General features: G+C 47.0%; 1 protein-coding gene across 1 annotated transcript in view; it reads right to left on the reverse strand.

Annotated features, from left to right (window-relative positions):
- Window positions 1-17,199: 17,199 nt before the first annotated feature.
- Window positions 17,200-25,660, reverse strand: part of SLC25A34 (solute carrier family 25 member 34) — a 103,951-nt gene continuing 95,490 nt past the window's right edge. The window contains exon 5 of the mRNA XM_086921616.1: window positions 17,200-19,171. Within this exon, the coding sequence (XP_086777742.1) occupies window positions 18,989-19,171 (183 nt within the window). The 3' untranslated portion in view covers window positions 17,200-18,988. The remainder of the gene's footprint in view (window positions 19,172-25,660) is intronic.

Genomic DNA, 25,660 nt, shown 5'->3' on the forward strand with positions numbered 1-25,660 from the left:
AGGCGCGACATGGCCTGTTTTGGCTGGATTTACACCTCATCCCCAGCACGGAGCGTGTTCTGTTGCTGAATTAAGAGGACTACATGTAGTCGCGATTAGCGTGATTAGGTCGTTAGTGCAATACATTACCCCCAATCTCCCGGGCGGGGCCCCGGGAGGTGCAGCGCTTTCCGCTGGACAGGGCGGAATGAAACTTAGTCCTGTAATGGTCAACACAGTGATGGGCAAGCGCCCCCAGGATAAGGATGAATTTCCTTTCTGGCTTGCTGAGAAGTTTGACCAGCTGGAAGCAGTATTTCCTAACACGACTCCTGTTAAAAAGCACAGGATTCTGACAATTAGCATGCCTAAGGACTTGACCCCAGAAATTGGTGACTATGAGTCGTGGGGGAAGATCTTTGCGGCAGTTTATGCAAGGTGCTTCGGCACTCCGTCCTTGACTGTCCTTTCAACGGTCATTAAGCGTGTTCCGGCAAGAGCATGGACCTGAGGCAGCGGTTGAATTGGGTATGAGCCTATGTGGCTGCTTTGACGTAGTTTCCGATCTCATACTTCCGAATGTCAAAGGGGATGCGGTTAACTTTCAGGTGTCAAGGCATTGCAGGCGGTTCCCGATGCTGACAAACCCCGACAGTTACCGAGGATTATTGTGGCGGCTTATAAGACTGTGGGCCGCAATAGTGTGGGTGTCAAGCCATTTTCCACTAAAGAGAAAAAGCAACCCCAAGGGCCGAAGTCAGAGAATGACGAACAGCTCAAGACCAAAAAATAAAATTGGACGAAAAAACAAAAACAGGGTAAACAACAACAGCAGAACAGGAGTCTCATCCTGCATCACCAGTGCCTGTGCCTACAGAACGTATTTATGACTTGCGCGATCGCGCAATGATAAAATCACCTGCTTGTTTTCAGGTTTCTGAACAACGCTTTCCTCGTTCTTTTCAGGACTCATCGGCCTCATCGACCGGTGGTGGAGGAGGCGGCAGAGGTCGGGGTGGTCAGCAGGGACGCGACCAGCCTCTCCCGAAAGACGGTAAAGGCAAGCAAGACGAATCAACACCGAAGAGACCCCAGTTTCAGAAAAAGAAAGTTGCCACTTTAACAGCGAGATATGCCACAGATAGTGAGAACGCAGCTTCGGAATCAGACATGGGCTCTAACCTTGCTGGACAGTGCGGCAGAGATTACCATAGTGTGAGAGGCCCTGCGTCCGCTACTGAAGGTGACAGCGACTGATCGATATGTTGTTGTGGAGACAGCTGATACTAGAGTAGCTCCCCCTGATCAACTTTATGAAATATTCCTTTTAATTGAAGGTGACATACAACGTACAATCAAAGGGGTGTTTTGGGAAAATCTTACGACTACATATGACATTTTGTTAGCGGAGGCTGACTGGCCCCCATCTTTTGTGCTCACAGCTCCAAGAGGGGAGGAGGTGATCCTCCCTAGTTTCGCGCACACGGTCTGGAAAGAGCATGCGCTGAATTTTGCAGAAGAGTGGGCTAAGGCTCTTGCGCTGTCTCTGTACCATACACAGTGTGGTTGGGATACATTTTCCCCACACCACGAAATACCTTTACGGTCTATGCCACAGCCTCAACCTCAATATCCCATCCAACGTGAAGCTAAGGCTTCCGTCGCAGAAATCCTTAAACAATTGGAATATCAAGGTGTGATTGAAACTTGTGTGTCACCGATGAATAATCCTCTTTTTGCTGTAGCCAAGCCTGACGGCTCGTACCGTTTGGTATTGGATTACCGGCATTTTAACTTGCATTGCCGTACCTGTGCAGTACAGAATACCTATGGCTCTGCTCTTGTGGATGGTCTTGTGCGTAAGCGTTTTAAAACCACACTTGACATATCCAAAGGTTTTTTTGCCCACAATTTGGACTGACTGAGTTCCCAGTGGACCAGTTTTACCTGTGGCGGCAAACAACGCCACTATACTAGTTTACCTATGGGCTATAAGAATAGTCCAGGCGTGTTTGCTGCCCGTATAGTGTCTCTTTTAGAGAGGATAGACACTGATGCGTGTTCGTATGTCGATGACATATATCTCACAGACGAAGAACTTTGGGCGCATCTGTGTCGCGTTGACCGCATAATTTGTAACTTTGCGGACTTCGGTTACAAATTTAACTTTTCCAAAGTCCCACATTGTAGGGTATACAGGGTTGTTCCTGGGCTACGAGCTCAACAATGAAGGTAGAGGATTGGCTCCTCACTTCTTGGAGAAATGTGCACAACTGCGCGCTCCTACAACTCTGAAGAAATTACAGTCCTTGCTGGGATTTTTAATTTCGGGCGTTCTTACATTCCCGAATATTCCCAGCGTATCAAGCCTTTGTATGCTTTGATACAACCAACTTTTACCAAATATTGCTGGCTGCCAGAACATTCAGCTATTTTGCAATCTTAGCAGGCGGATCTTCTAGAATCTAAATTATTACTGACCCGGGATGACCACATCAACCTGGTGATAAGAATCATCCCTGGGGCGGTGGGTTTCACGTACCTTACTTTTAATGAAGGTGACACAGTACCTATTGCTTACAAGTCACACTTGTACACTTCGGCTGAAATGCGGTTTTCCTCTGTGGAAAAAGTTTTGGCAGCAGTGCAAATGGCGATTCTTAAGGAATGTGCGCTGTCGCATGGAAAACGCATGTTGGTTGTAACCCCGTTTCCTGCATTAGAGGCAGTGACGAAAGCCAGTGTGCCAAATTCTAAAGCTTTGCACCGTCGGTGGATACAATAGGCAGCATCATTGACATCTCCGGATGTCACATTTATTTTTGATGCCTCCTTACAGTCGCAGGAGTTTTTGCAGTATGAATTTGTTCATCCTGCCCCTTTGGCTATGCGGCCTTTGGAGGACTTCCATTGCATCATATACACTGATGGTTCAGCGCAGGTTGCGCATGGGTCTAAGCATGCATACGTTTCCGCTTGCGCTATTGTGGTAGGTGCCATGGTGAATGATGAGTTCAAGTCCAGAGTCGTGCACACGCAGACTCTTGGGGACTGCACTGCACAAGTGGCAGAGCTTCGTGCTCTGATGCTTGCATTGGAGTACGCTGGTCCTGGTGTGACAACTCTTATTGTGAATGTTTCTTACTACTGTGTCCAGTCTTACAATGAAAACCTGTTCTTTTGGATTCAGAATGATTTTTGTGATTCCAAGGGTAGCACAATAAATCATAAAATGATCTGGGTCTGAGTGGCTGAGCTTAAAGGGCAGTTGCCCCTCGTGTTTGTGATTCATACTCTCGGTCATCAGCGCATGGGAGTCCACACTGTTGGCAATGCGCTTGCCGATGAGGCAGCAAAATCAGCGGTATCGACATATTTGGTTGCAACAGTTACACGTTCCAAAAGTAAGATTGATGATGATATCTTGGCAGTTTTTGCTGCAACTGAGAAGGGAGGTAAATATTCAAAAGGATTCCCTTCGAAGTATTCATACCACTTAAGTTCCTCATGTGAAAATTCCTGACGTTGGTGAGAGGTTACTTCCCAACGCGGACCGCAGGCCTACTCTGATTACCGCAGCCCATGAAGGTGTTGCGTCTGCGCATGCTGGCGCTTTGGCTACTGTAGCTCAGTTACAACAACGTTTCTGGTGGCGGGGGCTGTACAAACAGACACGTGACTATGTCCTTCGATGTGACATTTGCCCAGCAGATTAAGCCTTCTACTGCTGCCCGTCTGCCCCAGACACAGTTGTACATTTCTAATAAACCACTTGGGTGTGTTTATTTAGATCACTGCGGTCCATTTTCTTCTGATACTGCGTATAAGTACATCTTAGTAGCAGTTGATTCATGCACACGCTTTGTGTGGGTCTGGCCTCACTGCAGCGCTGATTCACGGACTGTCATAAGAGACTTGCGTATCTTTGTAGGGATTTTTGCCTGTGGCACCTTCCATTCGGATCAGGGTTCGGCTTTCGCCTCAAAGGCGTATAAGGATGCCATGACTTCGTTGGGGGTTCAAGTCAAGTTTTCGTCTCCAGAGTTAGGAAAGGTCTATAGCCAAGTGACAAACATTGATTAGATAATGTAATTTGCGGTTTGTTGTCAATGAAAATCTAGAATGAACAGTATATTAAGTCCACTTGTGTACAGAAACCAATAAACAAATAATTTCTGATAGAGCTTTATTGTTGTTATTGATTATTTTTCTTTGTTTTCTACTGTTTTTTGTATATATAGTTTTTATAAGTAATTATGTGTTCAAATTTTATATAGTCTTGAATTAAAAAATACAAAAGAGAAAATACAAAATCAATAGACATGAAACATATATACAGTGATGAAGGCAAAGCGGTAGACACCACTACGCGCGTTTCGGCTCTTGAGCCTTCTTCAGGTGACCGTCTATTGTTAGAATTTCAAAAAGTCCAGGACTCACAGTTAGGTGTGACGTGGATATAAAAGGTCAGTCGGTAACAACAGCTTCTCAAAATCTTGAGATGTGGAATGATGTAGTCCTATAACGTGTCATATGATGTTATGACATCAGAGAAAGGGAAGTGGTGGAACAGTATAGTGGAGGTAGCTTAGATTCAGATCATTATTTGTGTTGATATTTGTAGAACCTCCACGAGGATAACTTCCAGCGAATAGATGGTAAGGTGATGAGAGCAATAGCGAAGGAAGCGAGTATTTTATCTCCACAAGCAGATAAAATATCTGGAGGTGAGCAATAGTGATGTATGAATATGAGCACGAATATTTTGTATCCACCTAAAATTAGAGTAGAAAAGATGTCCCAGGAGCAGAAGATACTGTGGAGGATGATCTGGTCATAGCATTGTCCGTGAGGTTAGATGAAGATAGTGACGCTCCTGGTAAGAAAGGACTTGTAATAGTAGTCGACCGCCAAAAAGACCGCACACCGGTATGCAGAAAGCAAGCCTTCGTCTCCATACAGACCGGATAGTAATAGTGTTGTGGAACGGATGAACTGAGATTTAAAACAGTCTTTGACGGCTCGAGTTATAGGCACTGGCAGGAACTGGCTGGCCCATCTCAATTGCGTGCAGCGTGCTCTTAATAATCTCCCTAGAAGGTCTCTGGGTGGGCGGACCCCAAATGAAATGCTCTTTGGTATCAAGATGTATGTACCGGACCTTGACGGTCTAGACTCGGTGGCTCAAGCTGCCTCCTTTGACGTAGATGAACATTGCAATGTTTTACAGGATCTACAAAAGAAAAGAGACAGTCTTGCAAAGGAACATTTGCCCTCAACCTCAGATGATACGTTGCAGATCCCGGTAGTTGGCTGGCTACCCCAAGTTGGAGAACTAGTTCGTGAGAAGATCGATAACAAGAAAGAATTTGGTCCCTCTTATCGAGCTCCTGTTCCAGTGCTTGGAGTGAAGGGCACGAGAACAGTCATTTTACCACCACTTCCAGGTCGTAAGGAGAACAGGTATATCTCAATTGACAATGTCAAGATACACAGAGTGGCCGATTCTTCTTAGTATGACTCCGGCACTCTCATGTCCTTCGATTTTGAGAAATTCTGTTTTGGTCCCCGTTTCCGATCCTGTGCCTGATGTTGCTCTCGAGTTGCCTGCGATTTCCAGTCCTTTATTGAGTATACAGCCTGGTACTCAACATGATGAAACTGACTATACTTATCCTACTGACTTATCGATGCCTGATTTGCAAACTCGCTTGGCTACAGAATCCAGATTTTCTTTTGACACTGTTTCACACACATCTAAAAAGCCCTCGAAGATTTCTGTTTTGGCAAGACTATTTAAAAAGCATTTTTTGTTTCCCCCTTGGACTTATGTTTGGATGGTACTTTTTTCAATTTACCTTTTTATGTCAATTGGTTTTGTGTTTTATTTTTTCCGTCTCGTCAATGGACACTATGTCGAGGAGAGAACAAGCATTCGACATATCAATGGAACTTTGGCTCCCATTCCTAATCGCACAGATTGCAGAGAGACTTGGCTTTTGTTAACATTACTGCTTGGCCTGTCTTAGATGGGATTGTATGTGATGCGGTTCGGTTTCAAATTCATGAGGCCACTGAGGTTATAAATGTCCCTAATGTGCTTAGAGTGTCTATGGGGATGTAGTTAAACAAAATATACGATCTGATGATTGGGATGTTCAGGCCGTTGAATCATTGTTTTCTGATTAAAAATATTATGCTGCCTTTGATGCTGAAGATTTTTACTTGGAGTCTGCTAATTACGGTGATTTGTATTGTTATCAACATTTTGGCAATCACTACCTGCATAAAGCTAATACCAGGAGGCTCACTGTAAATTAGACCCAGTGGGAACACTGTCCAGCTCCTATTCAACGCAGTTCTGCTACCTTTTTGAAAAGGTTCTCTTACTTTACAGATTTTAATCAATCGAATCCAAATTCCGTTTATTTTAAAATGAGTGAAAAACCCATATCCAAAGTTAGACTTACAGATACTAAATTATTGTATTCGAAGTCCTTTCTGGACCAGTTGACTGTTGGAGGCTACAAGTTGTGGAAGGATACAATTGACCTTAAATCACTTTGGGGTTCTAAAAGCTGGCAAGTGCAAGGCATTGAGGCTTTGCACCGTGCATGCCTCATCCCGAACCATATGTTGTTTTTGAATTCTACTATTTCACAGACAACATGCTTTGGATTGGCTACTCCTAAAAAATTGAATGCTCCTTCTTTTCCTGATTTAGAGGAATATTCCGGTTGGGGTAATACTACTAAATTTTCCATGAGAGAGTTACAAACTCTATTATTGAATTCCTCCTTTAACATATCAAATTTGGATCCCGAAGACTGGTTGCTCTGGCACAGAAGTGCTGATTCATGCCAGCATCGTTTTCTGGGTTTAGCTCATGGCTTTACACAGGTCAGGGCAGATACCCGTTTTGAAAGTGGCCATTCTGTGACTACCTATTCTGTAGGCAACTTGTGTCAGAACTGGCTCAGACATTCTACCTTGGCGTCAGTTAAACTGCATTTATCTAAACTGACTGATGATGTTGATCTGAATGATTTTATTGAAGGCCCGGCTAAAGGTAGATCTAAAAGATGGATATATGCTGTTTATAACGAATTCTGGAAGGCTTCCCAGGTTGAGGCGGCTACCCGCCTTAGGGCTATAGACCAAGCTAATTTAGAAAAAGTGCTAGCAGTTGTAGATAACAGCATTAACACTCTCTCTTCTCGCATTTACAAGTTAGATAATATTGTGTCATCTGTTGCAGATATTGTGCAAGACGAAGTGTTTGCTTTGTACCACGGTCAGACTCAGTTGCGTTCCATGATGCAATTTGCATGGACATTGCAGACCCTTAAGGCAGGAAAAGTGCTGTGGCATTACACGAATATGTCATCCTTATTTGCCCCTTTTAATTTGACTGACAAGCAACGCTTACTATCAATGAAGGATGCTTCTTTTTCCATGTTGCACATTGAGAGGTTAGAGCCTTTACCTTTTTCTGTGGCAGAAGCCAATGCCGCTACATGGCTTATTCACGGTTTAATAACTCTGACGTTTCCTTTATTCGAATTTAAAAATTGTGTGAAGTACTTTGTAAGCATCAGCGTGAAATCCGTTACGCTCGCGGATTTTGCGGATTTTCGGGAAATCCACAATCAGCAAATTTTGCGGATTTCCCGCAAAATCCGCAAAAAAAATCCGTGAACGTAACGGGTTCAAAAGTTGAACCCACACTCATTTAACTATTTTACAATGGCGCCAGCAAGCTGCCAGCGCCGTTGTAAAATAGTTACAAAGTTAGCTTGCACAGGAACCACTAGATAAAACGAAGCAGGTGCTTCCTGTGCAAGCTAACTTTGTAACTATTTTACAACGGCGCTGGCAGCTTGCTGGCGCCATTGTAAAATAGTTACAGGGCAGCACAGCCTTACAGGTCACTCAAGGGACCCCTGCGCCCTTCAGGGCGATTGCATAGTAACACACACATGGTCGCTCGAACTAGTTAATGCTCAAATTCAGTGACTCATTCATTAGCCCAAAAACAATCATGTGCCTCTTCCCAAATGTACCGCGGAAAATCAGCTGTGATGCTGGATAAAGGCCTTTGCATCCTTGACTTTCACGAGCGCAATACCCGTGCTGTTCCTGTGACCAGGAGCTTCTTTTTCTTCATCTGCTGAACCGATCTTTCTCTGACCTTTTATACATACAAGAGGCATGTGAACTCGCATGGAAGCACCCCCCCCACCACAAAATCCGCAAATCATGGTCGCTCGAACTAGTTAATGCTCAAATTCAGTGACTCATTCATTAGCCCAAAAACAATCATGAGCGTCTTCGAGGCTGGACAGGTGTGCCTCTTCCCAAATCTACCGTGGAAAATCAGCTGTGATGCTGGGTAGAGGCCTTTGCATCCTTGACTTTCATGAGCGCAATCCCCGTGCTGTTCCTGTGACCAGGAGCTTCTTTCTCTTCGTGTTCGCACGGGTTGCTGCAAGTTCGCAGGCATTTTGTACAATTTTGCAATTTGCGAAATTGTACAAAACCCTCGCGAACTTGCAGAAACCTGTGCGAACATAAAAAAAATCCGCAAATTCGCGAGAATTCGCGGATTTTGCGGATTGCGAGTTCGCAAATCCGCAAAATCCGCGAACGCGAGATCCGCAAAATTCGCCCATGCTTAGTACTTTGCCATTGGCAGATACGAGCCTCTTGAAAGTTCTTATCTCCATGAAGCCTGGTCACTTCCTTTTACATACAGATGCCTTAGGGAGGGAAGAGAAGTTTATTTGAATGGTGAAGAATGCACTGAAACACCGGATAATTTCTTAATGTGTCGGCATATCCAATTACATGGCTCTTGCAACCAAAATGAGCCTAATCAATCAATCAATCAATTAATCAATCAATCAATCAATCAATCCCATTTATAGAGCGCGCTACTCACCCGCGGGGGGCTCAAGGTGCTGGGAGGGGGAGGGGGGCCACTACTGTTCGAAGAGCCAGGTCTTGAGGTGCTTCCTGAAGGAGAGATGGTCCTGGGTTAGTCGTAGGTGGGTGGGGAGGGTGTTCCATGTCTTGGCCGCCCGGTAGGTGAAGGATCTTCCTCCGGTGGCGGCTCTGCGGATCCGTGGGACGGTGGCAAGGGCGAGGCTGGCGGAGCGGAGCTGGCGGGTAGGTGTGTAGAACGTGAGGTGGTTGTTGAGGTATTCGGGGCCCATGTCGTGGAGAGCCTTGTGTGCGTGGGTGAGGAGTCTGAACGTGATCCTCTTGCTGATGGGGAGCCAGTGCAGGGCCCTCAGGTGGGCGGAGATGTGGCTGTGTCAGGGGATGTCCAGGACGAGTCGTGCGGATGAGTTCTGTATGCGCTGGAGTCTTTTCTGGAGTTTGGCAGTGGTCCCGGCGTAGAGGGGGTTCCCGTAGTCCAGACGGCTAGTGACGAGGGCCTGGGTGAACGTCTTCCTTGCTTCAGTGGGGACCCAGTGGAAGATCTTATGGAGCATGCGGAGGGTGTTGAAGCAGGATGAAGTAACGGCGTTGACTTGCCTGGTCATCGTGAGGGAGGAGTCAAGGATGAAACCCAGGTTGCGTGCGTGGTATGTGGGCTTGAGGAGGTGCCCAGAGCAGGGGGCCACCACGAGTCGTCCTAGGCGGAGATGGATAGGCCGAGGATGAGGACTTCCGTCTTGTCTGAGTTCAGTTTCAGACGGCTGAGCTTCATCCATTCCGTGACGTCTTTCATTCCGTCCTGGAAGCTGGCTTTGGCGGTGGCGGTGGCGGGGTCGTTGGTGAGGGAGAGGATCAGTTGGGTGTCGTCGCCTGAGTGGATGGTGTTCATCGTGTGGGTGGTGTCTTCTGTGCTGACGGGGTCCAGGTGCATAGGGTGGTGGTGGGGAGCGCCGGTTCGGTGGTTGGGTGCGTGGTCTGAGCGCCGAAGCTGTTGTGTATGTCGGCTTTCTTGCGGTGGAAGAAAGTGGGGAGGGAGTTGCAGAGGTCTTGCGATGGCGTGATGTCGTTGTTGCTGGCGTGGGGGTTGGAGAGCTCTTTCACGATGTTGAAGAGTTCCTTGCTATTGTGGGTGCTGTTGTCTAATCGTTCTCTGAAAGATGACCTTTTGGTGGTGCGGATAAGCTGGTGGTGTTTGCGGATGGCGTTCTTGAGGGCTGTCATGTTTTTCGTTGACCGGTTGTGGCACCAGGCTTTCTCGAGGGCACGGTAGGATTTCTTGGAGTCTTTGAGGTCGTTGGTGAACGATGAGGCTTTCTTGCTGTCGGGGTTGCTTGGCGGGTTCTTCAGTGCAGCAAGGGCATCGGCGCAGTCGGTGATCCACTGTGTGAGGTTGCGGGCTGCTTCGTTGGGGTCTGTAGTGTTGGTGGGTGGGTATTGGCTCAAGGAGGTGGTGAGCTGGTCGGTGGTGACCTTGCTCCAGCATCTTCGGGGGGCTTGTTGCGGCGGTGGTGGGTCGTTGCTTTCCTGAAGTTGAAATGGACGCAGCTGTGATCGGTCCAGTGAAGTTCGGTGGCGTGGCTGAAGGAGATGTGGTTGCTGGAGGAGAAGACGGGGTCGAGCGTGTGGCCGGCGTAGTGGGTGGGGGTGTTGACCCGCTGTTTGAGTCCGAGGTTGGCGAGGTTGTCTAGCAGGGCGGTGGTGTTGTTGTCCTTGTTGTTCTCCAGGTGGAAGTTGAGGTCCCCTAGGAGTATGTAGTCGGAGGAGGCGAGAGCGAACGGGCTGATGAAGTCTGCGATGGCTTCGCTGAACTGTGAGCGTGGTCCCGGGGGTCTGTAGATGAGGGTGCCTCTGAGGGTGGTCTTGGGGTCGGTGTGTATCTGGAAGTGAAGGTGCTCTGCGGCGGTGAGGGTGTCGGTATTGGTCGTGATACGGATGGAGTTTCTGTGAACTATGGCGATGCCACCTCCGGCTTGGTTGACGCGGTCCCTCCGGATGATCTTGTAGCCGTCCGGGATGGCTATGGCGATGTCGGGCGCCGAGGAGGCGTTCATCCAGGTTTCCGTGAGGAAGGCGACGTCCGGTGCTGTAGTGTCGAGGAGGTCCCAGAGTTCGATGGAGTGCTTGTGGACGGAGCGGGTGTTGAGCAGGATGCACTTGAGGTGGTTTTTGTTGGCGTCTGTTCTGGCGGGCGCGGTGCAGGACCGGGTGCAGGTGAAATTGCAGGCGTGGCAGGTGAAGGCTCCGTGTGTGCGTTGCGGCGTGGCTTGGTAGCAGGCTGGCCTTCGCCCGGTGTTGAGTGCGTGGAGGGTGGTGGTGTCGTATTTCCGTCGGGAGGGCTGGCTCCGGCGAGGTACAGGGGTTCTGGCGCTGGGCGCGGTCCAGGCGTGGACGGCCATAGATGAACTTGCCTTTGGCGCGCAGTCGGCGCGCCCGCTGCACGAACGCGTTGTCCCCGCCATATATGGCCAAGTGGGAGGGAGGAGCAGCTGGGAGGCGGGCGCGGGGCGGCGAATGGGGAGCGGGATCGAGAACAGAAAGGAAAAGTGGGCGGGGCCGCAGGGGAGCAGCGGCAGGGATCGGGGGGGACACAGAGCGGGAAAAAGGTCAAGGGGAGAGCGGCGAGGGTAAAGGATCACAGACACAAAAAGGTAACAGAACCAAAACTGAGCGGCAAGGGTTAAGTGGCACAGACACAAAAAGGTAACAAAACCAAAAACTGAGGCCCAAGCAGAGGAGGGCACAGGGCAAGCGAGCAGCACAGGGTCCTTAGGGCAGCAGGAGCGGCGGAGAGATTCGCGGCAACAGAGGTGACACCAGGACACACACAAGCATATCCGAGAGTATCCAATTACATGGCTCTTGCAACCAAAACGAGCCTAATTTAGCCTGTATTTTGAAAGGTACACCCGTGCCTGCAATAGTTCCCACATTCACATTGCTGGCTAACGGGAGTTATTTACTTTTAAACAATGAGGATTGTTGTGGGTTAATAAAAGGGATTGCTTATGTTGTTACAGTCAGTGAACGTGTAGTTTGTTGCAAGAACGTAATGTATCCACCCCCGCATGGGAAACTCGATGTTTCCATCTGGCTTAAGATTCCGACCTTGAAAGCAGAGTTCAATAAGATGAGTCGCATAAGAGCTCTATTGTCCCAAAAAGAAGTTGCCCTCACATCTGCTCGTGAAACATTTGTCCTTCACGTGGCTAAAACCCGCACAGAAGTGCATACCTTATTAAATACTGATTTGCCCTTGCACTTCGGTGAGTTAATTCACACTATCTTCAATGCGTCCTCCACTTCAGGTCTGGCTCACTTTTTTAAAGTTGTAAGCAGTTGCTTAGTGACTTCCTTCCAAAAGATTTTCGGAGTCATTCCGGCTTTCTTCCATTCTATTTTCTCCAGCCTGTTTGGTGGATTTCCCTTGCTACTGGCTCTTGCTGCTGGCGTGCTATTACTGTTCTGTCTATTTCAAAATGGATGCACATCCTGTGTTACAAGACGGGCTGTCTCGGCTAGGGCTCCTTCGCGCCCGGATGCTTGAGTACTATGGTGCGCTGCCTCTTGCGACACTGAGTGCAGCTTGTGAAGTAGTGTGGCTCACTGGTTAGAGGCGGCAGACCCGAGAGCAGAGGACGGCCCGGGACCAGGGTTCGATTCCCGGCGCGGCAGGTTTCTGGACCAGGGTCAGCGGACTTGATAATTCTCTCGCCTCGGTGCCCACTCTGATCAGCGATCACACTCTGCAACTCTGGGCATTAGCTTGCCTCATCTTCACTAACGGCCCCACCAGACCGCCGGGGATGCCTGGTCTCACCCTGGAGATACCCATTAAGGGACCATCTCTCAGGGAAGCCAGGAAGGGTTTTGCAGCGGTCTAAGCGCCTTGGGACCCTACGGGTAAGTAGTGCGCTATATAAATGCCTATACATACATACATACATATGGATTATCGTTTCGATTTTCCTACTTTACATGCGTTCAGCCTGTTTTCCATTGCCTGAGTTGCGACTTCGAATGGGCCCTGGATTTGTGTCTCTGCAATACGGTCTCTCCCGATGAGGATTATAATCAATTTATGTGTCCCTTAGTTACTCATGAAGTGATTTGTTCTGACGGAAGGATTATGGCCTTTGCAGCGATGCATGGTATACTGGGTCGTTGGAATGTGTACGCAGCGGCGCAAGATTTCTTGGCTCACAGTTTCCTCGAGATCCCACCGAGTTGTCCTCTGATGGTGCAAGAGGCTCCGGTAATCGAAGAGCATGTATGTTCTTTCCCTTTGTTAAATTGGATGACTGATCTGTTTTCAGATGATAACAGTGACTTCCTGTTGGAGGCTGTTGCTGCATATTTTGCATATTCATTATTAGGATGAACTGTATTTGCAGTCTCGTTTCTTTTTTAACTTAACATCTCGTTGGATTGTTTTTTGGGATTCTCAGAAATTTTTGAAAGGCTTGCCTATTCACTTTATCAATGTCCAATACTGAGTTTTTTCACAACTATTATATATATTTTTTTCTCTTAGATTTTTTAAGTGCCAAATTAAAGACTTGTGTTTGAACTATCGAACTTGAACTCTGCGTTCCTAAATTTGTCCCTTCATACTTGTCCTATCAGTGCTCGGATCAAAGGGAGGGTGTCTTGTGTATTGGTTTCACCTTTGCACTGTGTTAAGTTAGCATGTGCTGGTTAGAAGTTTAAACGCCATTTTTCCTTTTCTGCTGCCTCTGCACACGACACATTTTGTTATTACAGCTTTTCGCCTAGTTAGGTATATTGTTTTACACAAGAATAACATGTTTGCTTATAATATCAGCTTTGCTCGGTAAGCTATGTCTGTACAGTGAGTGCCGAGGCCCTCAAGGTTGTTTCAACACAGCGCTTATTGTTTGGATTGATCAGCGCACAGAGTAGACATAATATGGATGCAGCTGTGGCCAACTTTGGGTTTAGGTGCGATTGAAAATGCACCGAGTAAAGCAGGAGACACACACTTGATGAATATCCGTATGCAGAGAGTTGGTGCAGGAGATGATGTGAGCCATTTCTGCTGAACCAAAAGGTATGGGCCCGCCCTTCTAAACGCAAATAGACCTTCTGTAGATATAATTTAATATACTAGCTAGGGAGGGTAAACAGAGGTTCTATTCAGACCTGTATCCTTTCGCATTTTAACATGCTTTCACCCTTTGTATTTTATGGAATAGTAACCATGCTGTTAACCTTGTTCCTTATAATATGTTTGCTTGTACTAGCTAAGATACTGCGTTTGAGAACACTGCATTAGAAATAAACATTTCAAACTCACATGTGTCCTCATTAACTCCTCGCTCTGGATTGATATGCTAGTATAACGAAAGAGTGTTCATGTGTTCCACGTTACCTGAGGTGTTCTAAGTCCATGTTCTGGGTTGTCTAAATCATTGGGGTTTTGTAAGTACCAATGAGACACTGATAGCTAGTCTGGTAGGGGATTTTGGATGCTGAGGTGAGTTTTGGCACACCCTAATTCACTGAGGTTCCAAGTCTCTATGCACAGTTCTGTATATGAGCAGAAATCCCTGCTACACCCTAAAGAAAGGTATCTTAGAAAATATAAGAGTAATCCAAAATGGAGGCATGAATTATGCAATCGCTAAACATCTATGCACTCATCTGAATAAGAACTGGCAAGATATCAAGTACTTTGGTGTAGCGACAGTCTCTAAAAATGAAAGAGGAGGAAATAGAACTCTAAAATTGAGGCGACTTGAATCAAGATTAGTCCCAATCCACAATACTTGGTTCAAACAACTTAATGCACTCATCCGGTCTCTCTTATGGCGGGGTGATGGCCACGCATCACCTGGGATAAATGCTGTTGCTCGACATTGGATGGGGAAATGGGGCTGGCCGATGTCAAACTCTGTTACTGGGCATCACATTCTATTCTATTCTGGGTTTGGTAAAGCGCGACAGCTGCCCCAGCAAAGGGGCGTCCCAGCGCTGAGAGGAGTCACAGAACCTACCAGGAAGGGGAAGGGGGGTGGAGTGAAGAGCTAACCGGAGGGAAATAGGAGGGTCTTGATGGCTTTTCGGAAAGTAGGAAGGCTGTCTAGGGAACGGATGTGAAGGGGCAGGGCATTCCAAAGCTTGGGTCCCAGGACCCTGAAGGAGCGACCTCCAATGCGGCAAAGCTTTGCACGGGGAACACTCAAGAGGAGCTGGTTAGAGGAACGCTGGTCGCGCCCAGGAACGTAGGGGCTGATGAGATTTTGTAGAAGAGTGGGACTTCCCTGTTTGAAGATTTTGAAGATCGTGATGAGGGCCTTAAATTGAATTCTGAAGCCAACGGGCAACCATCTCCAGGCCATTAATGATTGGATGACTTGGGGTTGGAGCGATCCAGCCTATAGTGGGGAACACGCCCCATTGTGGAGCGGCACTCACATGAAGCCCTTTGCTGAATTGCAGACACATTTCCAACTTCGACATACAGAGTTTCACAAATACCTTCAGGTCCCACATGCACTGGCCACTCACTGCTCAGACCGTACAGATCTCTCTGAGTACATCTCACCTGAGGCACGCTTGCTGATGGGCAGCATTGGCCATGGCAGCAGGACCAAAATATACCAACCCCTCATACACGATGCCCCAGATAAGCTTGGGCCAACGAAGCAAAAATCGGAGGGCTGGGTTGGAGATGATGCAACTGGCACGATGCACTTATGGGCCTACGAGAGACTGTTATACCTTCCAGGCTGTGATTTATTCAACTAAGTTATCTCCGAACAGCATACCTGACCTTCGCTACCTTTGGCAGGCGGGAAGACTTCTGGACCAAATATTTCTGGTACACCCACTTTGATGCGGATTTCTTGCACGTGGTTTGACAATGCCGTCATATTGTGACATTTTGGGAATGCATAGCTAGAACACTTGCACGGGTGCTGGAGAGACACACTGACCTCATGCCCAGAGTAGGTCTCCAAGGGATCCTGGCAGATATAGGTGGGGAACAGGGGTGAGCAGAGGTTGATGTGTGTTGCATCGGTCCTGGCCACGCACGACATCATGCAGAAATGGAGTCCCCTGACTCCACCTACAATCTCTGAATGGAGAGGACAATGGACTGGTGCTCCAAGTTGGAAGAGACCATCTACAGGGTGCGAAGTTGTCCACAGAAACATGCCTGGGTGTGAAGTAAATAGTGGGGCTATAACAGACTGAGAAGCGATGCAGAATCTGACGGGCTGATACAGGTCTCTCTGAAGATTTTGCTGTACTAGTGCAAGATGGAGGGTGGCAGGCAGCAGGAGGGGTGGGGTGTGCACTGCTGTGTTATTTAAAAGTGCGAATAAAAATGTATTTACAAAAAACAAATTTACATAATCTGGCCAAACCTTCTCAAGGGGTCACCATGACGGGTAAATAACTCCCAGCCTGCAAACGCTAAGGCTCCCAAGGTTCTTCCTTCTTAATATCTGCTTCTTTGTTTACTTATTCTCCTTCTGTGCACCCTTCGTCCGCTCTACGGTCTCTCTTGCCTTTCTAACTCAGCTAAATATCAGCTTCTTAGTCTTACTTTTTCTGTTCTCCTCATTTCAGTATAGCACCATTAAGCCCACTGCTTTCATGAGCATCATTCTACCTTTGGGCATTCCTACCTAGCCCACTTTGCCCAATGGTGATATAATGTTTATATTTATACCAGTGCAGTAACCTCAGTAATAATGCTGCTGCACCCTGGTATTTCCCTTGACCCTTCCAAGCTTCCAGCTTCAGAAGAGTGAACACAAACAGAACGCGGGAAGCCATGGACATTTTGGAAGCAAGACAAGACCCTGAAACAGGAATGATACAGATCCAGCTTACTATGCAGCAATCTTTTGGCAAGGGTGTGCACTTGGGAGACTTAAATGCAGTAAACATATGCAAGTGATGTACACAACGCATACCATAAAGCAATAATTCGTTGAACATGTTTTAGATTCAGAACACTATTAAGCTGTAAGCATAAGGAAAATCTTTAAATTTAGGATTCTAAGATGCACAGACAATAGAACGTGTGTACATTTGGCACAATATAATAGGAAAAGTGTTGATTTTGCACTCTGCAGTAGAGTAACCCTATCAAAATTATGCTCACTTGATACACTTGAATGAATTGATTCTAAGACATCATGGTACACTGAGCACAATGTCATCCAGTAATCCATCCTAATTCACTTCTCCCAAAGGCAAACTCTGTACATGAAACATAAACAGCTGAAGAAATAACAACTATCAGACAAAATAAATATATTTATTGTTAAATTGAGCAGCTGCAACCCTGTACTTAAGTATCAACACACAGTTAACTAATCACAGCCTCCAGGGCACTGTCACAATATTTATTTGCTAAATTGTTCTTTTTATCATAAGCTTTCTTACAATAAGATGTCTCTCCATAAACAGGTGATATAGGCCCCACAGAAGTTTAGCCCAAATGTATAAAGACAGCAGCCTGCCCCAACCCTAACCTGCAAGTTTCTCTAGTATTCCTCCCCACAACTGAATTATAGTTCACACAATCTGCCTGTGATAATAGTGATTAACCCTTCCGAGTGGTACCCACTGAAACGGTCATCTGTTTCACTGTGCCACCAACAGCGGGTCAGCACAGTAACTCTGCAGTCATGAGACATCTGAGGCACAGGTGTCGCAGCATTTGACATGATTCTTCTTGGTCACATTTATACATGGAGCCCGAGGTCCCACGCATGAGCAGGACAATTCAGTGCTTATGGCTATTAATGAGAATTCTCCTGAAAGCAACTAGGATTACAGATAAGTAACTTTTCCTTCCTGGGGTTTCCAGTCACAGGTTTCACCGAGACAAAATGGTCAGTATTTTCAAAACACTAACCTTCTGGTTGGTCATATATGTTTCCCTTGTCAACTGCTAGATCAAGTCCTGTGAAAACAAAGGCTGAAAAAACATGTTTTGCAAAAAGTATAGATGCAAAACATGGACTGCTAAAATCACAACCTTACATAAATATCTTTCAACCAAACATTCCCACATCCAACCAAATACACTTTCCACATACTGTAATGAATTAATGTATGCTATCTTCACACCCAGGATAAGTGGCATTAAGTGTTTGATAGTGGGAATAGATCAGTTGAAATGTTTGTAGGGTGGTACTTTGTTAAGGTAGCGATGGATGTACCCTACCTTATAGAATCTACGCTTTACAGACAGCATTTTCACATGCTACCACTAGACTCACATACAGGTTCTTGTCTTTTCTGTTATTAAGTTCTTCTTTGCTGGAGTCTTCAGCCAGAGTTTTCACACTGAGAATATATTCAGCATTGTCAAAAAAGCACAATTTTACCTCATTGTCCATTACATACATTTCTCATCTTCAAGAACCATATGCGGTTCCACTTATAGTGCCCTGAGATTTTCTCTGGTCCAGTTTTCAGGATCAACCCCCAAGCCAGCCTGAGAAGTAGTGGCTTCACAGGACTGAAAAAGGCTGTAATCAATGAGAGACTTCAGTTTCTCAAATACGATGGGCTACACACATTTCAGTTTGGTTGATCAGTTCATAAAACTCACTCCTGTGAAGCAGTTCTGATTATAATAATCACTTACCATTGCATTAAATCAAACGTAGCAAATAAAGTTTAAAATCTTTCATGGTACTCCTAAATATGGAGTCTCCAAATACAGGAACAGCGAACTCTTTCCCACAGGATCCACTCTCCAAGGAGGGCGGATCTTTTGCTCACACTAGGTGATGAACATAAGACAATTTCTGCACCCTTCCCCGCCAAAACCTTTCTATAAAACAGCATTAGAATACTAAACCAATTTTCCTGATTAAAAGGGGGAGACGTGAGAATTGGAGTGGAGGTAACTGGCCAGAAATAGATTTTGTGCTACCCCAATTCTGTTTAAATGATGTGTGCCTCTGTCCCAAAAGCAGCATCCTTACAGCCCATTTCAGGTGTGTCCTGGTTCAACCAAGAGGCTGAAAGCACTTGTCCCTCGGAGGCCATGGCCGGGGAAGATCGCTCATCGGTGTTAACTTCCATGGTGCTGGTAGTGGTACGTAAGCTTCCGCAGTTCATCCCAGAAGAGCAGACTGAGGATGGTGTGGGGCCCTAGGCGCACATAAGCAGCCACGATCCCCTTGTACAGCGCCAAGAAGCCTTCTGTTTTTGAGATCTTCAGGAAGCAATCCACAAAACCACGGTACAGCTTTCCCTGAAGAACCAAGAGAGATATAGGTAAGGATGCAAGTTTGAATGGCAACAAATATTGTGCATCAACAAGAAGGTGGAGGAGGTGGCAAAGGGCAGTATAGGTAAGAAAAGAAAAAGAGAAAAGGGAATCTGGAAAGAAACAGAAACCTCAGAATGGAAGAGACAGTGGAAGAAATAGCTGAAGAGACAATATGAGAATGAGGGGGATATTATCAGTCAGAGGAGCACTTAGAGGGAGTGGGGAAGTAAATTAGAAAGAGAGATAGACAAATTTGAAAAGAAACAGAAAAAAAGAAGAAATTGAAATGGTCTAAATTATTTGAAAACAGTATGGAAAGTGACAACAGCGACCACAATCACTAGGAGGAGAGAGACAGTCTGAAGAAGGGGGTGGAACTGCATGGCGACATCTTAAGAGTGCGCTCAGATGGTAACAAATTGGTTGCCATGTATCCCAGGGGTTCTACACGAGGATGCAGTGAACCAGGGTGGCTGCACTCTGTCATGTTACCGCCTGAAGTGGGTTAGCAAAATCTACCAAACCTCAGACCTGAGAGTCGTTATCACTTAATTCCTCAGATCAGATGTGTTTACAGTTAATGGACCAGTTGTATTTAGGCTACCTATATAGCAGACTATGTGTGAGTTTGTCTCAACAAACTGTCAGAGTGAGTAGCCCCTCGCTACAGTGATCATAGATGCAGGCCAGTTGATTTCCACATGTGATTTATGTACCCATTATTCATGTCCCAGTAAATGGTACACTCCATAAGTGTGAGTTGTATCTGCTTTTTCTATACCCACTAGCTGCACTGCAGAGTTGAAAAACAAGATCATCACTTCAAGAAGGTCTTGTGTTGCCTCAGTGGTGCAACAGGAAGGAATGCAACCCCCAACGGACGAGCACACTATGGGCACATTTGATTCAGAGGGGATAGGACATGCAGGAATGGAGTGCCTAGCTGTGCAGGTTTGACAGAGTCAGGTATGGAACAGCAGGGGTCATCTTGGAAAGGGACTGCCTAGTCTGAGTAAGCCATTAAGGAGAAGGATGGCAAGGTAAAGAATGGAGGGGAGTCAAAGATGCCGGTGAGTAAAGAGTTTAAAATTAAGAACCTGCCTTTTAGGGGGATGTCGTAGCCATTGGGGGCTCACCTCATGGCATCCACTAAAGAGAAGATATGGAACGGGAATACATTGAAATGATGAAGCTGCTACACAGGGAGCTAAGGTCAAAGAAGGGACTAAACAGGAGAAATCTGATCTGTCCAAGCGGCTGAAGGTGCTGGTCAATAATGAGAATTGGACAGCAGCGTTCCTCATTTATACTAGTGTTTAGTGCAAATATTATGCGGAGAGGACGGTCAAATACATGGATGCCATTAGAGAAGCGCAAATAAATTATGGTGGCTGTGCATGGATCCAGTGTGATGAGGAGTTCAAGGACCATATGACCATATGACCTAGAGGCACATTGGGGTTAAATTGATATTGACCTTTGTTAGCATTCAATGGGGCCTTCCAAGTTTGGTAAAAAAACTATTTTTACAGTGAGTGGCTTGCTGATAGTTGATTGGTCCTTTCACAGGCGCCCCACCCGAAGAGGGGTGGAGGGAACCGGTAAAGGCCAGGCAATCTATGAGGAAACTTGCTAGGGCTACCATGGGCAGCTCTATATCTTGTGGCCTGTTTGAGTGCTTCAGCATCTTCTTGCAATCCTGTTTATCATTTGCACAGGCCATGAGCATATGACATATTACTTAGATGATTTATTTTTCATGGGGAACCTGGTTCCATGGAATGTCAGTGTTTGCTGTCAAGTTTCAATGAGCTCATGTGGGACCTCAAGGTGCCCTTGGCACCAGAAAAGACAGTGGGTCCCACCTCAGTGATTTAATTTCTTGGAATCTAAATCGATTCTGGAGTAATGGAAGTGAGGTTGCCTGAAGATAAAAGGATTTCTGAATTCCACATGCAAAGTAGTGAGAGCAGGTAGGGCCTTTTGCAGGAGGCTGGGGTTAGCTCTTTCGGGGCTACCCTGGCAGCACCATCACGTGCGTCTGTCAGTGCGGGTTAAAGGGGATCTGAGGAGGTGGAGAGTTTTTCCACACTCTTTTATACGGATTCACTTAGCATAGTTCACAGAAGTGGACTGGCATGTACAGATTATTTTATATGCTTCAGGAGGTTTTGTTTTTGACCTATACTGGAGGGGCAATAGTGTGCAGAGGAGTGGCCACATGCATGGAAACATAGTGGCCAGAGCATTGTCTTTTTGGATTTTTTTTCCCCTGCTAGTAGCTGTGACACAGTGGGGAGACCAGTTAGTGCACAAGAAGGCTCTGTTTAGAATAGACAATATGTCAGTGGGGCAGGTAGTGTAGAGCAGGTCGTGAGGGGTTTGAAAGTGTTGAAGTTGTTGAGGGTTGTTTTAAAAAAAATGTTTTATTGCTTTTATACACATCTACATACAACCATTGTTTTACTACTTGCATTCGATGTCCTCCATCTCCAATATGCCTGTAACTAGGAGTCTCATGGTCCCTAACAGCATAGGGCCTCATTTATGAAAAGTGACGCATCGCTGCGTGAAAACAGCGATGCGTCACTTTTCACTGCGCACTCCTTGCGACACCAATGATGCGTCATATTTAATGTATGACGCATCATGTCGCAAGGACTTACAGATACGTCAGTATTTCTGACGCATCTGTAAGCGCAAAAGTGACGCATTGCTGGAGTGTGTCACAAAAGTGACGCATCTCCAGCAATGCGTCCTTTCACATGGGGAAAGCCCCATGTGAAAGGGCTTGCGTCAGTCTTACGCCTGCTGTGAGGCAGGCGCAAGATTTTGACGCAACCGCATCCTAAAAGTGACGCAGTGAAATCTCATAGATTTCACTGCGTCACTATTACGAGGCTTTTTGCGGGGGGACGCCCCCTCTGCATACATTATACCTGACGCAGGTATAATGTGGCGCAGGGGTTTAAAAAGTGACGCATCTACCTAGATGCGTCACTTTTTAAATATGGCGCAACAAGGCGCATGTTTTACACCGCAGATGCGTCACAAAAAGTGACGCATCCGCAGCGCAAAACTGACGCAAGGCCTCATAAATGAGGCCCATAGTATATTACTTTACGCACGTATGCTCATCAGATTGTTTCTTTATTCTCTCACTGAATAGCAACCCACCATTAAAGGACATAAACTTAACGATTATTAGCTCCCAGAGGGGAACATTCTCCATTGGCCACCCAAAATAACAATTAACTAAACCCATTCCCCCCACCCCCACCGGTGTGTCTTGATCATCCAAACCCAATACTTCAGCAGGCCACCTCCTTCTTAACATTCTATGCAGAGTAATACTGGTACCATTCACCTGAAATTGTAGGCACACTCGCGGTACTATGGTTTCGTGACGCGTCTATGCCAGGGGTTTCGCATCATCCTAACATATCTGGTATGACCCCAGTCACCCTCTCAAGATCTCGTTGAAGTCGTCTCATCCTCCTGCGTGCACAAGGACTGAACCCAGGCCTCCCATGCCCTTGCAATCTCCAGTGCTCTATCATTATTAATCCGCTTAGCCTGCTGAAGCCGCACTGTGCTTTCACTCGGTGCCCAGTTAGCTAGCTCTGTTTTCCACCTCTTAAAACTAGGCCCTCCCCTCGATTTCCAGTGGGTGGTGATATCCCTCTTAGCTAACAGCAACCCCAAATCTAAAAACGTGCTTGTTACCTTCGTTTTGGGTGTGTGTGGGAACCAATGTCATAAACATGTGCCATGTCAGCTTCTATTTGTCGCTCCGTAACTTCGCAGAGCAGGTCCACCACCTCCTCCCAGAACGTTCCCAGTTGAGGACAACCCCATATTATATGTAAGAACTCCGCCCCTACAAGTGTACAGCGTGGACACTGGGCCGTACCTACGCCAAAATATTGTTTAATCTTAGCAGGGGTAAGATACGCCTTATGCAATATGAAAAAATTTACCAACTGAAACCTGGCGTTTCTTGTGCTCTTCCACATCCTCTTGACTATGTGTGCCCATGCTATCTCAGGTATCTCTCTGCCCAGGTCCGCCTCCCATTTCCTTTGTACTCCCAGGGGTTCCGTTCCCTCCTCTACCATGCGGCGATACAGGCACGTAACCGCTTTCTAGGTCCCTGCTGCCATTACTACATACTGACACCATCATCGTCCGAGGTTCTGAGAGCCCCTCCCTCCAGTGCCTCTGAATTGCTGTAACCAGGGCTGAGTGTAATAATTAATCTCCTCGATGGAGATCATATCTATCTTGCAGCGCTTGATAGGGTAACAGGACTCCATCTTCATATAGATCCCCCAATACTTGTACTCCCAGACCCTCCCACTCAGCCAGTGCCGTCCAGTCTCCCCCATGAGGAGGGCTGTGCACATGCCCAGAGGTATCTCCGGGGCTTAAGGACGAGCAGCTCCCGTTATTTGCTGACTTTGATTCCAGCATAGTAGCAATGTCCGCTCCTCATTAGTAAGCGACTTACGGCACAATCTTTGCTGAAGTGCTATAAATGATAACACATGACGCGTAATCCACCGCCCCTCAGGGTCAGCAGGGCCCCTGAATTCTAACGCAGTCGCTTGGGTAAGCCACTGCAGTTGGGCAGCCAAGTAATAGAGCTCAAAGCCGGGAATGCTAGCCCTCCCTCGGCCCTCAATCGCATCATCGTAGTGAGGGCCACCCGCCTCCTACCAGTCCCCCATAAAAAAACCTCCGTTCATGGAATGGAGCTGCCGAAAAACGGATCCCGGGAACCATATCGGCAGTGTCCTAAAATAATACAGAAATCAGGGAAGGGCCATCATCTTCAATAAGGCTACCCAGCCCGTCACCGAGAGCGGCAACGTGCTCCAGAAAGCGAAATTACCCATAAGTCCTGGCACAGACCTACCTATTTTCCCTTCCAACAGATCTTCCGGTGAGTGATATATATTAGTTCCAAGATAAGGTAGACAGTGGGCTCCCATCGAATACTTCTGACATGGGACACACCAACCTCTGCTGGAGTCACTGGGAACAAGCAAGTCTTTGCCCAATTCACTCTTAGACCAGAAACCCTACCAAATTCGCAGAGCAATGCCGTCGCTCCCTCCAGCGCCTCCCTGGTATCAGCCAAGGACATAAGCAGGTCATCAGCATAGAGCGAAATGTGCTGCTCAACTCTGTGGTGGTCTAATCCAGGGTAACTCCGCCCGATCTACCATATGCTGTAACTGTTCAATTGCCAGCGCAAATAACAGAGGAGACAGCGGGCATCCCTGATGCGTCCCAGGTCCCACCCGGCAGGAGGAGGAAACCACACTCTCCGTCCAAACCCGGGCTGTCGCTGAACTGTAAAGAAGTCTGGTCCACCCCACAAACGCGTCTCCAAGGCCAAACGCCTGCATAATGTGGAACAGATATGGCCATTCCAGGCTATCGAACGCCTTTTCGATATCCACTGATAAAATAGCTGCTGTTGCGGCCATACCATATTCCTCTCCCATTATTCTCAATAAGCATCGCACATTGATGGCCGTGTTCGGGTTCAGATTAAAACCCGACTGATTGCGGTGAACCAACTGCCCATATACGGAGGGAGCTAGGTCGCAAGAATACGGCTCAAGATTTTATAATCTGACGTGAGCATGGATAAAGGACGATAAGCAGTCATGTCTGAAGCATCTTTCCCCGGTTTCAGTAACAGGACAATAATAGCCTCTCATGGGGAGGCAGACAACATTCCTGTATCCCTTGCCTCCTTGTAAACCACCGTCAGTTTAGGGGCTAGGACCTCAATATAGGCTGAATAAAAATCTATGGGTAGCCCGTCCTCACCTGGCGTTTTGTTACGCGCCATGTGCTTAACCGCGCTTCTGACTTCCCCAGCGTGATCTCCTGTCCAAGTCGGTCCGCCTGCGCCTTATCTAAATGCGGCAATGCGATGTCCGCCAGGAACTCCCCCATGGCATCCTCAGTAACCCTTAGTTTGCTCTTATATAACTCACTATAATAATCAAAAAATAGCAAGTTAATCCCCTGCTGGGTGTAGACTGGTGTTGGAGAGGTCAATACGAGGATTGGAGTACCCCGAGGAGCCGGGTTAGCCAGCCAGGCAAGCAACGTGCCAGCCTTATCTCGCTCCGCATGAGCACGTGCCAAATATTTCTTGTGGTCAAAGTACCGTAATCTCTCTAACTGCGCCGCCACTGCTTCCTTCGCGTCTAAAACCTCTCCCTGACCTGTTGGGTTCTCAAGGGCGCGCCCTCTTTGCCGTCCTCAACTGCTGATCCGCCAGCTCAACATCTCGCAATAATGCTTTCCGAACTCTCACCGTTTTAGTGATGCACATCCCCCTCACCATCACTTTAAAGGCATTCCATTCAAGTGCCGTTGATGTCGCCATCCCTCCATTGTCAAGGAAGTACTGCGCTAACCCGGTCCCAACCTCCTCACGAAAGACAG

The sequence above is a fragment of the Lissotriton vulgaris genome, chromosome 5, assembly GCF_964263255.1.
Source record: "Lissotriton vulgaris chromosome 5, aLisVul1.2, whole genome shotgun sequence".
Classification (NCBI taxonomy): Eukaryota; Metazoa; Chordata; class Amphibia; order Caudata; family Salamandridae; genus Lissotriton; species Lissotriton vulgaris.